Genomic DNA, 16,195 nt, shown 5'->3' with positions numbered 1-16,195 from the left:
TCCTGGTTTATATTCAAGTATATACGATATGACCACATTAGGCAGGCCTTTGAGTGTGAGATTTCCCTTTGGCAAACAACATCTGTTCTCTGCTCCGGCTGGTCCTTCCGCAATGAGACCTTAAACTGATCCTCAATACATTGATCAAGCCTCTGAAATGAGATTTCCTAAAGGCAGTTTTTCTGGTAGTAAGTTATTCTGCAAGATGGGTGTCCGAGTTGCTGGCTGTGGCTTGCAGGAACCTCTACTTTTCCTTTACAGATGATGTCTCTCTGCTCACTGTGCTTCATTTTTGCTAAATGTGGTCTCTCTGTTTCATGTGAATGAGATGGTGGAGTGGAGAAGTAGCCTAATGGTTAGTGCAGTGAGCTAAGATCCTGGGGAACTATGATTGATTCCTACTGCTACTCCTTGTGACTCTGGGCAAGTCACTTAACCTTTCATTGCCTCAATGGACAAAAAAACCACCTTAGATTGTGAGACCACCTCTAGTACCTCTAGAAAGTACCTCTAATAGCACTATAGAAATGATTAGTAGTAGTCTCTCTCCTGCTCTTTTTAGAATCTTCAAAGAAGCTTCATAGGCTGGTTGCCTGCAGGTTATTTCTGCATTATTATTAGATTACTAACCCCTTTTGAATGTCAGATATGCTTTTTGTTTCAGGGGCTGCACAAAAGACAGGCAGCCTCTAAACCAGTGGTTCCCAACCCTGTCCTGGAGGACCACCAGCCAGTCAGGTTTTCAGGATAGCCCTAATAAATGTGCATGGGGCAGATTTGCATGTCTGTCACCTCCATTATATGCAAATCTCTCGCATGCATATGCATTAGGGCTATCCCAAAAACATGAATGGCTGGTAGTCCTCCAGGACAGGGTTGGGAACCACTGCTCTAAAACCTCCATAGCATGATGAATTAAGGCTATGATTGAAGCAGTATACATTAGTGCTGCCCGATTCAGGAAAAAAAAATTTTGATTTGATTTGATTCAGCCTATTGAATCGATTTTTCGATTCGATTCAGTTTCCTTCCCAATTAGGTGTTTTTTCAAACATCCTGGTGGGTTTATTTTGTAGCCTCTTGACTCCTTTTGCCTTCTGCTAACCACACTGGCAATGTGGTGTAAACAAAATAAACAAACAAAAAAGACTTTTCCTCTCTCTGTTAAATCCTAACTCACGTTCACGGTCTAACACCAGCTCTGGCAGGATACACGTTTCAAATCTGACATATTGTAATCACAAAACAGAAAATAAAATTATTTTTTCTTCCTTTTGTTGTTTGGTCATTTTTCAAATCATGTTGGTTCCTTCCTTACACCACAGATCACATCTTCATCATACTCTATACCTAGCCCTTTCTCAGTCTCTATAGCATGGTTCATAGTCTAATAGCACTGCTGCTCCAACACTTTAACGGTCTTCATCATATTTTCACCCACTGCCCCACATCCCATTTTTACAAGCTCATCATTGAATTCTTGCAACCCAAACATATCCATATCATCTAAGACTTACCGACATGTGTTCTCTGCCCTTTCAAAAATGTTGATGTAGCCATATTCTGCAGGCTCTGGACTGGAGCAATGAATGTACTTTCTGGGTCGAGAATACAGTACTTCCTTAACTTTTTCAGCAATCACCCAGAGAGAAAATTGTAGGATTATATCTGGACTGAGAATTTGGAATTTTCATGGCACTAAGGTCTTTCCGGAATACCTCTGCGGGTCTCTTTTGTTCATTAGCTGAGGGTTTTGACTTGCTCCTGTGTTTAGCATAGGAAGAAAAAGAAGCAGCATGTGAGTCGCTGCCTACGTCCCTGCATGGAGTTGCTTCTGGAAGAGGATGGAGTGCGTCCTGCTCCAACAAAGTAACAGGGATGTCTTCAGGGGTGGCGGGGATTCAGATAGGCAGGGAGGGTTCGCCAGCTGCGGCTTCAGCAACGGGCGGGCAGGGAAGGATTCCCAGCAGTCATGGCCAGCACGCATATCCCCAACAAGCGGCCCGTATACCCCCAAGGGTACGCGTACTGCGTGTTAAAAAACACTGTTATAGCATCTGTACTAAAATACTATTTACATGCATATACCTATTTACATAAAATTAGATACATGTATCCCACACTAGCCTCATGAGTTCAGTGTGGCTAGCAATTCTCAAAATGCGAAGTGATGAAACTGAACAAACTCGGTGAATTACAAAAAAGTACAGCTTAATCATCTAGATCAGAGGTGCCCAATACGTCGATCGCGATCAACCGGTAGATCGGGAAGGCAGCGCGAGTCGATCGCAGAGCCCATCCCGGGCTCTGTGATAGAGTTGTGTTGCCCTCCCGATCTACCGGACCGATCAGCCTTCCTCTCCCTGACATCCCCCACCGCTGCCCCAAGCTCTCCCTGCAGAAGCATCACACTGACCAGCATTCCTTTCCCCGACGTCAATTCTGATGTCGGAGAGGAAGTTCTGGGCCAGCCAATCGCTGCCAGAACTTCCTCTCTGACGTCAGAATTGACGTCGGGGAGTGGAATGCTGGTCAGCGCAACGCTTCTGCAGGGAGAGCTTGGGGCGGCAGTGGCTTGGGGGCCTGTTCCCCAATGGCAGCGGCAAATCTAGTGGCTTGGGGAGAGCAGGGAGAAAGAAAGAAAGGGGGCAGGCAGGGAGACATTCGGGTACCCTGTAGATCAGGGCTGCCCAAGTCCGGTCCTCGAGATCTAGTGGCAGGCCAGGTTTTCAGGATATCCACAATGAATATGCATGAGAGAGAGCCAGCACTGCCTTCTTGCTATGCAAATCTCTCTCATGCATGTTCATTGTGGATATCCAGAAAACCTGGCCTGCCAGTAGATCTCGAGGACCGGACTTGGGCAGCCCTGCTGTAGATCATTCAAACTGCCGTGTTCCTGCAACGACCGAAGCTTTACATCCTACATAAATGATATTACAATAATCTATGTAGGCAAGGATAATATTTTATACATGATATCCTTGATTTTTAAATGTGTAAATAAAATGACCTCATATTTTCTTACATATATTTTGTCTATAGCAGGGATCTCAAAGTCCCTCCTTGAGAGCCGCAATCCAGTCGGGTTTTCAGGTTTTCCCTAATGAATATGCATTGAAAGCAGTGCATGCACATAGATCTCATGCATATTCATTGGGGAAATCCTGAAAACCCGACTGGATTGCGGCCCTCAAGGAGGGACTTTGAGACCCCTGGTCTATAGGGAATGTGCTTAGTACATAACTGCCTTAAGTTTTTCACACTGGTTACTTTCTCTGCAATCAAATAGTTTTCTGGGGGGGGGGGGGAGTTCCAATGGGCTACTTAACCCTTGTTTTTTATTGGCACTAAATACTGGACATCACAGGCTCTTCTAATTATTATGTTCTTGTTGAAGCCTGTTGCAACATTTGCCCTAACAGCTTCATTCCGGAGGTGGGCCAAGTTCTAGCGAGCTGGCTCTATTCAAGTATTTGGCAAAAATCCACATAGCCCATAGTCCACCATCTGTTAATTGTTTGAGTCCAAGTTGCTTTGTTTCATTTCCCAGTCTCTCTTCCTCTCTCTCTGGGATACCCCAGAACTATACTTCCATTCCTCCCCATGCTTATTGTCAGCTCACATTATTCACATACGGTTTTCAGAAGGATAACATTACTTTTAATTCTAAACTTTATTTTAATATGGACACATTTTTAATTGTTTAAATTCTCAGACTAGGAGCCTAGGAAACCAGCATGTACGCAGGAGTCTCTAGTGTTCTGTCCAAGAGGCTTTATTTACTCCATGATCCTGATACCCTTTGCAGAAACACAGTGCTATCTTGCTATCTTCTGAACCTTGTTCTCATGCCAGTCAATGGTTTAAGTCTCTTCATTAGGGTTATAGACTTGTTGGGGGTGGGGGGGGGAATTAATTTTCCTTTTGGTGTTTTCTTTTTCATTCAATTCATCTTCCTATGCTCAGTGAATTCTTGGCTTCTCTGTTATTTGGATTATATTTTGAATGTAATGTTACTTGTGTGAATTTGTGCTTTATTTTGTGTATTCTTTGATTTCTCTTTCAAAATGAGTTTTAAACACTGGAAAATAAGTCAGTTTGTTTTGTTTGTTTATTTATTTTATTTAATTTATATTCAGCTCTGTCCAAATATTTCTAGGCAGATTCCAATTCAGCATACACAGTTTTAAGACAATACAATCTTATCTAAAAACATTGGACAACATTACATTAATGTAACAAGTCTTTAGTAAACTGCTATTATGTTGACAATCGCCCGTAAAATAAAAATCGCTCCCACTATTGCCACTACATCAACTTGCTGGATTATTGTAATGCTCTATTGAAGGGAATAACCCAAAATGAAATCAGACGTTTACAGATTATCCAAAATGCTTCAATTAAACTTATTATGAAAGCTAAGAAATTTGATCACGTGACACCCAGTCACTCACTGTATAATATATAAATTAAATCTGCTAACTCTCAAATCTTCGCTATACAAAACTCCTGCTTTTATCCATAAATTACTGATTCCCTACACCTCAACAAGATTATTGAGGTCAAACGATCAACATCTACTAATAATTCCCTCACTTAAAATTATTAGTACACGGCAGCAATTCATTTTTTCTGTCACAGCCCCCCAAACATGGAATTCCCTCCCTATTTACTTAAGGGAAGAACGCAATTTAGACAGATTTAAGAGCAAATGAAAAAGCTTTCTTTTTAAGGATGCATTTGATAGTTAGAAAGCCTGAGTAGGAGCCTCATTTCAATTCCACTTCAGAGCTTCTCTGAAGTACATTGCTCGCTCCCTTCCTATTGGTTTTTCCCATAAGTGTCTTATTTATTATCAACAACTTGTATTTCTCGGAAAAGTTGAAAGGGGACAGATTCAAAACGAATGCTAGGAAGTTCTTCTTTACCAGGTGGTGGACACCTGGAATGCGCTTCCAGAGGACGTAATGGGGCAGAGTACGGTACTGGGGTTTAAGAAAGGATTGAACAATTTCCTGCTGGAAAAGGGGATAGAGGGGTATAGATAGAGGATTACTGCACAGGTCCTTAACCTGTTGGGCCGCCGCGTGAGCGGACTGCTGGGCACGATGGACCTCAGGTCTGACCCAGAGGAGGCATTGCTTATGTTCTTCCCATCCTTTCCTTCTGTTTCAATATGTTTCTAAGGTTAGTCTTTAATATGTTTTGCAAGGTTGAGTTTTTATCGTTTGTTTTGTTGCCCCCTAAAAATTTGTAATTTTATTGATGTGTACATCGCTTAGAATTTTGAATAAGCGATCAATCAAATTTATATTAAACTTGAAACTTGACTTTTGAGAATCTGGCTCTCAGTGAGCTGAGTGAACCCCCAGAAACAGCATCCAAGCTAGCTGCTCTCTACTTGCTCAGTTTTTATCATTGAAAAAAAAAGACATCCTGTCCAGACTTCAGTTCAACCCCAGTAAAAGCCTTGCCTGAGGGGAGGAGACAGAGGAAATAATTTGAAGGTGCAATAAATTGCCAAAGCTTTCCCCTAATGCACCAACCCTTTTCCTTCTTGACTAGAGGGAAAGAAGGTGGGTGCAGGGGTTTGGGGTGAAGAACACAGAAACCTCAATTATACCCCTGTTCCAAACTTATTCAAATCCTTAGGGAACTCAAACCTAGAAAGGTACTTCCCCTTCCTCATGCTCAGCAAAACCCAGCTGGGCTCAGAGCTGTCTCAGTAAACAGACCCAGAAGCTTTACAGTGTGTCTGCAGCCATCCTCTGGAGACAGAAAAACTCAATATTTTAAAGTACATAGTACAGGCAGTGGTCTCCCAACCATTTTCATGTAAAGGGCCACAGTGTGACTATGAGAAAGCATTGAGGGCCATCAAAAGATTTCAAGCTTACACATTCTACTAATTTTGTAAACCACCTTGACCTACTTGTTTAGACTGGGTATTAAACATTAAAAATTAACACTAATATTGATTCTACACTACTTCAAGGATATATTTTAAAAACTCGCTTTATTTTGGATTGTCATCAGTAGCAAATTTCACAAATGAGACACCCGAATAACATACTAAAGAGATTGTTTGCTAGGGATTGGGACTTGTATACCGCCTTTTTTGTAGTTTTACAATCACACTCATTTATAGGATTTGAAGAGCATTTCAGTCAACTATTTGAGGGCCACAATAGAGTACTTTGGGGGGAGGGAGGCCACGCATTGGAGACTACTGCCTAGAGAATGACACGGTGGATGTTACCCACAGCTAGCCGCGAGTAGCCGCAGGTAACCCGCCAAAATGGAGGAAGGGGGAAAGGTGCTCACCGCAGATACGGGGACAAGGCCATCCACCGCCCCATGGAGCGGTGAATGGCCTTGTCCCCACAGTTAAGGGAGGGAACACATGCGGTCACCAATAGCACACGGCCCCCCTCCCTCCTTCCTACCTACCCACCCGAATCTATCTATCTCCCCCCTCCCCCTTATCTTCGGAGCGTATGTGCAGTCGCGTGCCTGTGTGGACAGAAGCTTCTCCTATGTCGCAACTTACAGTGGCGTCAGAGGAGAAGCTTCTGCCCACACACGCATGTGACTGCACGAACACTCCGGCAGCTTTTAACAAATCTGAAACCTTAAAACGCACCGAGAAGGTAAGGGGGAGGGAAGGAGATGCACGGACCGCATGAGGGGTGCCAAAGGGCAGTGAGATGGCAAGAGGGAAGGGTGGATGCTGTGGGAATGAGGATGGGACGGTGAAGGGGACGGCAGAGACGGGGCGGTGAAGGGGACAGTGGTCCGGTGACGGGGACAGATTTTTTTCCCCGTGTCATTCTCTACTGCCTTAAGGAATGAATTAATAATAATTTTATTTTTCTATACCGCCAATACCCAAAAAGTTCTAGGCGGTTCATAGAATAAAATATTCCAGTGATGATACAAAGCACACAAAAAGGCAATACAATATTTCAATAATGAAAAATACAGTATGAAACTATGACATAAGTATCAATCAAGTAACAAATTTTTTGAACAAATAGGTCTTAACCAGTTTTCTAAAGGTGCAATAAGAGATTGTTGAATCAGATTGTCTAACCATACTTGAACTTTACCTGCTTGATAAGCCAAAGATCGATCAAAACTTTTTTTATAACGGCAATTTTTGGGATTAGTAAAAGTGAACAAACCAGTACGCTGAGTAGACCTAGTCGAGCAGTACAATTCAAAATGAGAGACGAGATATAATGGCGCTAATCCAAGTAACATCTTATAGCAAATACAAGCAAATTTGAAAAGTACTCTTGCTTTCAATTACACAGAACTACTTTGTTTCTTTGTCTTTAACTGCTGGTCAACAAACATAACCCACTTGTTCTGGACTGGGATGGTATAGATCGGGGGTCGGCAACCTGCGGCTCCAGAGCCGCATGCGGCTCTTTTCCACCTTTGCTGCGGCTCCGGTAGTGTGTCACGCAGGCATGCAGCTTACAAGTCCGGCGTCGCGGCGGGAAATAGCCATGCTGAGCAGTGAGCTCAGCACATACACAGATGAAAGCCTTGCTTGCTGATTGGTCCGGCGGCCCCGCCCCGCCGTGCCGCCGGACCAATCAGCAAGCAAGGCTTTCATCTGTGTAGTGCTGAGCTCACTGCTCAGCATGGCTATTTCCTGCCGCGACGCTGGACTTGTAAGGTGCACGCCTGAAAAAGAAATCATCCTGGCCGGGGTCGGTGTCATGCTCCGGAGATCTACAGCCTTCCTATCTCCCTCTCCCTTCTACCTGCTTCCGGCCACATCCCCTGCTCCGCGGCTCTCTTCGGCAACTCAGCAGCAGCGATCGACACAAGCTTCTGACGTCGGGGCCTACCCTCTGCGAGTCCCGCTTGTTTCAACTTCCTTTTTCCACAAAGGCGGGACTCGTAGAGGGAAGGCCTCGATGTCGGCAGCTTGTCTTGATCACTGCTGCTGACGAGTTGCTGAAGAGAGCCGCGGAGCAGGGGGGTGTTGCCAGGTGCAGGTAGAAGGGAGAGGGCCAGATGCAGGACTCGTGGGTGAGGGAGGAGAAGAGAGAGAGAAAGAGAGAGGGGAGGGAAACAAAAGGAAATATTTCATACTGGGCTGGGTCGGAGTGGAGGGAGGGTGGAAAGATTCTGGCTACAGGGTGCAGTAACAAAGGAAAAGGGGGGAAAGCTGAAAATGGAGATAGTGACACAAAGAAGAAAGAGTAAGCAGGACCTACTGAATAAGGATAGAGATACAGAGGGGACATGAAGAGGAGGTGAAATAGAGACATAGAAGTAATGCTGAAAAAGTGTGTGTGGGGGGAGATAAAGACATTGAAAGGGCAAATGGTGAACATGGGGTAAAGACAAGGACAGAGACAAATGAAGATTCTGAAAAAGTGGTGAGATAGGGATATAGGTGAGATGGACACAAAGAAGGGTGATGCTGGAAAATAGGTGGAATGGTAATTCTGACAGACACAGAAGGGAAATGCTGGATCAAGGAGAGATGGGGCTCAGGCTGGATGGAATGAGGAGAAATGCCTTGTTGGCCCGGAACTTCCTCTCCTACGTCAGAATTGACGTCAGGGAGCAGAATGCTGGTCAGCGCAACACTTCTGCAGGGAAAGCTTGGGACGGCGGTGGCTTGGGGGCTGTTCCCCGATTGCGGTGGCAGCAAACCGAGTGGCTTGGGGGACGGCACGGAGACAGAAAGAACGGGGAACAGGGAGACAGAAAGAAAAAGTTGGGGGAGAGAATGAGGTCTGGAGGAGAGGAAACATACAGGAGGCTGAAAGAAAGGAAGAAAGATTGGATGCACAGTCAGAAGAAGAAAGTGCAACCAGAGACTCATGAAATCACCAAATAGCAAAGGTAGGAAAAATGATTTTATTTTCAATTTAGTGATCCTGTATATAGCATTAAGATAAGAAACAATATATGCAGTGTTAGATTTGTTTTATAATGGTTTTGCGGCTCCAAGTTTTTTTTTCTTTTCGAAAACGGGTCCAAGTGGCTCTTTATGTCTTAAAGGTTGCAGACCCCTGGTATAGATGCTAAGGAAATCAACATTTCAAAACAGATAGCCAATGTTCTGCTCAGGTATACATAGTGCTGTTAAGTTGTCAGATAACTTCTGTATAACATCTTATATATATTATATATACTCCGAGGACTAGCAGGCAGTATATTTTCACATATGGAGTTGACATCATCCACAGAGCCCAGCATGAATATGTACCAAAGTGTATTGTCACTTTAAAATTTTAGCACTGTCCATACTGCACATGCGCGTATGCATTACCACCTGACATCGGCTTGCAGGACCTTCAGTTCTTCATTTTCCACAGAGCGAAGAAGTTGTGTTTTTCAGACACTCACTCCTGTGTGTGGTAATTTTTTTTTCTCTTCAAGTCCCTTCCCATACAATTGTTTCCTCATATTTTTTTGTTTTGTTGTATGTAATATAATTTTTTTTCAATTTTGGTGATTTTCTTTTTTCAGGCCTTTGGCAGCTTCCCACCTCCTTCAAGGCCAGGAACAATCGACTCCTTTTCTGGAATGGTTCTTCTCGAAACCCCCCCCCCTCTTACAATTTAGCCCTTTGATTTAGTGTCAGTGGTCTTCCCATAGGTGTTCCTGATGCCCAGTGTATTCAAGAAGTAAACCACCTTAACCCTCTTCCTAAAGGCATAAGTCTTACAGCTTGGAAGTCCCATATGTGAGAATATACTGCCTATTTGTCCTCGGAGAAAGCATAGTTACTCACCTTTAGCAGGTGTTCTCAGAAGACAGTAGGCAGATATTCTCACAGCCCGCCCACCTCCCCTAGCTGGCTTCTTAGCTTTTGGACAGAACTGAAGGTCCTGCGAGCCGACGTCAGGCGGGAAGGAACATACGTGGTGTGGACAGTGTAAAGTGTTAAAGTGACAGTGATACATGTCCGTGCCAGGCTCTGTAGACTACCTCGCTTCCATGTGTGAGAATATCTACCTGCTGTCCTTGGAGAATACCTGCTACAGGTGAGTAACTGTGCTTTAGTCAGGAATGTCCCAGAACTGTTTCATTTTCAGAAGCCATAAAAGTTCTTTAGCTGGATTTTCTCATGATTCTTGTCAACTGTTGCTCACTTCTTGATGGGAATAAGGGATGAGGGAGTTGTTGGAGGCCACAAGGCTTAGCACATCTGAACAGAATGTGTTTGTCTGAGCCATTACTTATTTAATTGAAAGGAGTAGAGATTTGGCTTCCAGGGTTTTACTCAAAGAACGTTATAGCACATTTGTCCTGTAGTCTTATTGTTTTTGTATGTTTCTTTTCTGATCTGTAGGCAGGAATGTATAGCAAAAGAAGAAAACCCTCAAGTGTTTTTCTGCTGTTGTGAGGGGAACTATTGCAATGAGAAATTTACTCACTTACCTGAAATAGGTAAGTAGCACACTTTAAAATCCATTCTCTGTAATCTTGATTCTACTGCAGTTTAAGATTAGGACACTTCGGGGAGGCTAAGCAAACAAAGTGCTCTATCACTGATCATCAAATAGGAAATGCTGTAGCCTGGAATGTAACACTAGAAATAAAAATACCCCTTGAATGACTTCCTAAAGTCCTTTGTATTCTAGTGTGAAGGGGGAGAGGGAACCACAGGTGACAACTAAGAAAAGAAGGGAGAGGGGAGTTTAAGTTTGGTAGAAAGAGAAGTCAGTATTTGGGTAGGAGATTTACTATATATATACAAAGGTTGACTCAAATATAAACCAGGGGTTTTATATTCAAGTTCCCTGCCTTGCACCCAGCCCTCCGTTCCTCCCTCCTTCCTTCCTTCCCAGCCACCGATGTCCATTACAGGCCTGCCTGAAGCCCTGGTGGTCCAGCAGTGAGCTGGGACAGGAGCAATCCTTCCCATGTCCTGTCCGGGCTGACTCTAAACCAGCCCGCCTTCCTCCCTCCTCCCTGACCCCTGTAGATCTTACCTTTAAAGCCCTGGTGTTCTAGAAGTGAAGGCATGGCACTCCTGCCCCGTGAGAGTAATGATCAAAATTGCATACCACGAGTTCCTACTGCAGTTTCTCATGGGGCAGGAGCGTAGGAAGATCACTCTTGCTCCGCTTCACCATTAGACCACCAGGACTACAGGGGTCAGGGAGGGAGGTGAGGTGGTTTAGAGTTAGCTGAGATAGGACACGGGAAGAATCACTGCTGTCCCAGCTCACCACTGGACCACCAGGGCTTCAGGCAGGCTCATGGAAGGCCTGCAACAGGTCCAGATAGGGGCAGAGGTGGGCCACAGACCAGAGGACCTGCATATAAACTGCCCCCCCCCCCCCCACACACACACTGTTTTTGGCCCCCAAAATCTCAATTTATATTTGAGTGTATACAGTAGATTCTTTGTAAACTAGGTAGAATTGGTAGCTATGGCACTCTATTGGGAGGATTTGATACTGTGAAAATTTGGAGTCGGAGGAGGGAGAGTAGTAGCACTTGTGGAATGAGATAGATGCTTTGGGTTCATCTGGGGTGCAGGAAATAGGACAGGGGGATTGACAATTATATACATTTCATCTTTTTTATATTTAATTGCATTTATAATGTATACAAGTATACAACTTGCTTAAGGGACAAAGTTTGAGCAAAGCAAACTCTGTTACATAACAGTAAATTAATCAAAGGAAAAACATTATTGTAAAACTTGCTATAAGTCCACAATTAAAGGGAATTGGCACTTCTCTTTTTTCAAGGGACCCGGAGAGCTATTGCCAGTCAGATGCAAAACCAGTTTTACAATGCCGTGTTTGTGTCAACAAATTTACCTGACTGGAAAGTAATAATGACAATACTGATGCTATTAAAGGCATAAATATTTTGAAATATTCACTCTGTACATATTGTTGCGATATCTTGCTATGAGGGGATTATTGCCTTGAAAAAGCCTGTTTAAGCAAAACATGGACCATCTATCCCCCTGCTGCTATTTAAGATAAGTGTACTTAATTGGTAAGATCTAATATATAAAATATTGCAATTGGACTGATGAAGAGTACTGGTGATGGAGTGACCCCACCAATAATGCTTTGAGATTTTCACCTCTGAGGGTCCAAGAAATGTTTACTTAATATGTATTGGATATGTAGCTTTTTCGGTACCTAGATACTGCCAACAATATCAGATATTCAGCAGCAACCATGATCCAGGTACTGCCGCTGAATAGCTCGATTACTTTTTTTAACCTGCAGTAGCTGGCATTTAAGCGGATAGTATGGATCAAGGGATGGAGAAACAGTCGACTGCTGCAGGCTTAATATCGGGTTCAACTTGTGTATCTTCAATTTTCTCCCTTATCGTCGTTCAAAATGTCCTTATGTTGTCACAGAAACATAGCACAAATGATCATGTGATTATCTTTATGTAAAAGATAACTGAAACTGGGGGTTCTTTCCAGAACCTAAACTGTTGTATGAATAAAATACAATGACCGAGGAATGAGACTATCAATGATTTGCTCTAAGAAAATACCCATTTAGGCCCCTACACACAATTTTTCCTACTTGAAAAGTTCATTCTGCAAACACTGATAGAACTATAAAGGCACTTCAGAAGGTACCATGGGAGAGTGTGGAGCAGTGGTTAAAGCTACAGTCTCAGCACCGTGAGGTTGTGGGTTCAAGCCCACGCTGCTCCTTGTGGCCCTAGGCAAGTCACTTAATCCCCCCATTGCCCCAAGTACATTAGATAGATTGTGAACCCATTGGGACAGACAGGGAAAAATGCTTGAGTACCTGAATAAATTCATGTAAACCGTTCTGAGCTTTCTTGGGAGAACGGTATAGAAAATTGAATAAATAAATAACACATATAAAAAAATCTCTGATAACCTTACAGTTAGTGGATATTAGTTTTCCCTGCTAATATACTGTATCGCTCCTGAAGCTATTTAAATCTTTGAGAACTAGCTTTATTTAGAAACATAGAAGATGACGGCAGAAAAGGGCTATAGCCCATCAAGTCTGCCCACCCTACTGACCCTTCCTCTTAAGTCTATACCTAGTGACTATTTATTCAGATTGACCCTCTTAGGGATCCCCTATAGGCATCCCATTTATTCTTAAAGTCCCATTTATTCTTAAAGTCCAACACGATGCAGGTCTCGATCATCCCATCAAGTCTGCTGACCCATCCTCTTAAGTCTATACCTAGCGACCGATGTTCCAGTTCGACCCTCGTAGGGATCCCACATAGGTATCCCATTTATTCTTAAAGTCCAGCACGCTGCTGGCCTCGATCACCTGCGCTGGAAGCTCATTCCAACAGTCAACCGCTCTTTCTGTGAAGAAATACTTCCTGATGTTGCCATGAAATTTCCTGCCCCTGAGTTTGAGCAGATGCCCTCTAGTGGCAGAGGGTCTCCTGAGAAAAAAGATATCATCTTCCACCTCGATACGTCCTGTGATGTATTTAAATGTCTCAATCATGTCTCCCCTCTCCCTACATTCTTCTAGAGTGTAGAGCTGTAGTTTGTTTAGTCTCTCCTCGTACGAGAGACCTTTGAGCCCCGAGATCCTCCTGGTGGCCATCCGTTGAACCGACTCGATTCTAAGCACATCTTTACGGTAATGTGGCCTCCAGAATTGTACACAGTATTCCAGATGAGGTCTCACCATGGTTCTATACAATGGCATTATGACTTCAGGCTTCTTGCTGACAAAGCTTCTACTGATACATCCCATCATCTGCCTTGCTTTAGATGAAGCCTTCTCCACTTGATTGGCAGTTTTCATGTCTGTACTGATGATTACTCCTAGGTCTCGTTCCGCCGAAGTACTAGTTAAAGTTTCTCCATTCAAGGTGTAATTTCTGCATGGATTACCGCTACCGAGGTGCATAACCTTACATTTCCCAGCGTTGAAGCCCAGCTGCCAGGTCGAGGACCATCTTTCCAATGTAAGCAGGTCCTGTGCCATACTATCCTGTAAATTACATTCACATACTATATTGCATAGTTTAGCGTCGTCAGCGAATAATGTTATTTTACCCTGAAGCCCCTGAGTCAGATCCCCTATGAATATGTTGAAAAGGAGTGGGCCCAGGACTGAACCCTGCGGTACTCCGCTGGTCACCTCCGATGTTTTAGAGAGGGTACCGTTAACCATTACTCTTTGAAGTCTTCCACTTAGCCAATCATTAACCCAAGTAGTTAGTGTTTCTCCTAACCCCATCGATTTTATTTTGCTCAACAGCCTGCGGTGTGGGACGCTATCAAATGCTTTACTGAAATCCAGGTACACGATGTCCATAGACTCTCCCAAGTCTAGCTTCCTTGTCACCCAGTCAAAGAAGCTGATGAGATTGGATTGGCAGGACCTACCCTTGGTGAATCCATGTTGATTGGGATCCCGTAGATTCCCCTCATACAGGATCGTATCTAATTTGCGTATCTAACTTACTTCAGTTACCATTTACTTCAGTTTATTGATTGCTTCTAATAGACACTCGGTGGTTTGTAACATTTATAAATTTTTTCAGGTATATTAGTGAAAGGAGGAAGGCTAAAAATGGAATTGTGAGACTGAAAGAAGCTATGAACTGCTATATGGGCGGGTGACGAGTAAAAAGCAAACGTGCTAAACAAATGCTTCTGTGTTCATGGAAGAAAATCCTGAAGAAGGACCATGATTGGATGGCAAAGGTGAGTGGATACCGCAACGTTCGTGGAAGAAAATGGGTATGGACAATTTGAAAAATTTGGACAAAGCCATGGGACCAGGCAGGATCCATCTCAGGATACTGAAGGAACTCAGAGCAGTTTTGACGGATCCACTTAAAGATTTATTTAATAAATCATTGGAGATGGGAGAATTTGCACAGGATTGCAGAAGAACAGATGTGGTCCCTCTTCACAAAAGTGGTAACAGAGAAGAAGCTGGAAACTAAAGGCTGGTAGGCCTCATTTCGGTTATTGGAAAACTATTGGAAGTGTTACTACTAATACTGCTTATCACTTATTAAGAACATAAGAAGTTGCCTCCGCTGGGTCAGACCAGAGGTCCATCGTGCCCAGCAGTCCGCACCCGCGGCGGCCCATCAGGCCCATGATCTGTAATGTGATCCTTCTCTAAGCCCTTTGATCCCTTATATCCTTCTATCCATACGCTGAAAGGCGTACGCAGAGCTGTACATTTTGACATTTATAGATTGTCCCTGCTTGGAAGAGCTTACAATCTAGCTTGGACAGACAGACATGACATAGAGGATTAGGGATGCAGAACCCAAGGTGAGAGGAATTAGGAGTCGAAAGCACTCTCAAAGAGGTGGGCTTTTAAACGGGCCTTGAATACTGCCAGAAGGAAAGTGAATTTCCTAGAATCCAGTGGATTACAAAATCCGAGGCAACATGGTTTTATTAAAAGTAAACATTGCCAAATAAATCTGATTGAATTTTTTGACTGGGTGACCAGAGAATTACATTGAAGATGCAGGCTGGATATAATTTACTTGGAATTCAGCAAAGCCTTTGACACAAAACCATGTCAATGGCTTTGCTGAATTTTAAGTAAGGCTCTCGAATAAACTTGACAGTTTAAAATTAGGACCCAAAGGGGTGAACTGGATTAGATACTGGTTGACAAACAGACCAAGAGAGTGGTGGTTAATGGCATTCACTCAGATGAAGGAAAGTTAAGTAGTGGAGTGCCTCAAGAATCGGCACTGTGCCTGATTCTGTTTGATATATTTGTGAGCAACATTGCTGAAGGGTTAGAAGGTAAGATTTGCTTTTTCGCAGATAATGCAAGATTTATAACAGAATGGACACCCCAGAGGGAATGGAAAACATTTTTTAAAAATCTGTAAAAGATATGAGAATGGTCTAATGTTTGGCAATTAAAATTGCATTTCCCTAGCAACAGCAGCAGATGAATCCAGAGACCAATGGGATAGCCCACATCTACCAGCAGGCGGAGATAGAGAAACTGATTAACAGGTGGTCCTATTGGCTGGCACTCCTCCTGTCTCATCAGTAATCTCTATCTCCCAGCAGGAAAAGGTCGCTATTCAACTAGCTCCTGAATTCTGGCTGTGGCTGGAACTTTATTTTCTCCTGTTGAGGTTTTTCTTCAGTGAGACTGCCATTCTGTTTCTCCTGTTGAGATTTTCTCTTCAGTGAGCTGGCAGTGCTATTTCTCCTGTTGAGATTTTC

The 16,195-nt window shown here is 43.5% G+C and overlaps 1 protein-coding gene across 5 annotated transcripts in view; it reads left to right on the top strand.

Annotated features, from left to right (window-relative positions):
- Nucleotides 1–16,195, top strand: part of ACVR2B (activin A receptor type 2B) — a 340,318-nt gene that overhangs the window by 236,925 nt on the left and 87,198 nt on the right. For all 5 annotated transcript variants that reach the window (XM_033931707.1, XM_033931706.1, XM_033931705.1 and 2 more), the window contains one exon: nt 10,331–10,428. In XM_033931707.1, the coding sequence (XP_033787598.1) occupies nt 10,331–10,428 (98 nt within the window). The remainder of the gene's footprint in view (nt 1–10,330; nt 10,429–16,195) is intronic.

Source organism: Geotrypetes seraphini, chromosome 2 (assembly GCF_902459505.1).
Source record: "Geotrypetes seraphini chromosome 2, aGeoSer1.1, whole genome shotgun sequence".
Classification (NCBI taxonomy): domain Eukaryota; kingdom Metazoa; phylum Chordata; class Amphibia; order Gymnophiona; family Dermophiidae; genus Geotrypetes; species Geotrypetes seraphini.
Note: the sequence above shows the minus strand (reverse complement) of the source record. Positions and strands in the feature narration are given on the sequence as shown.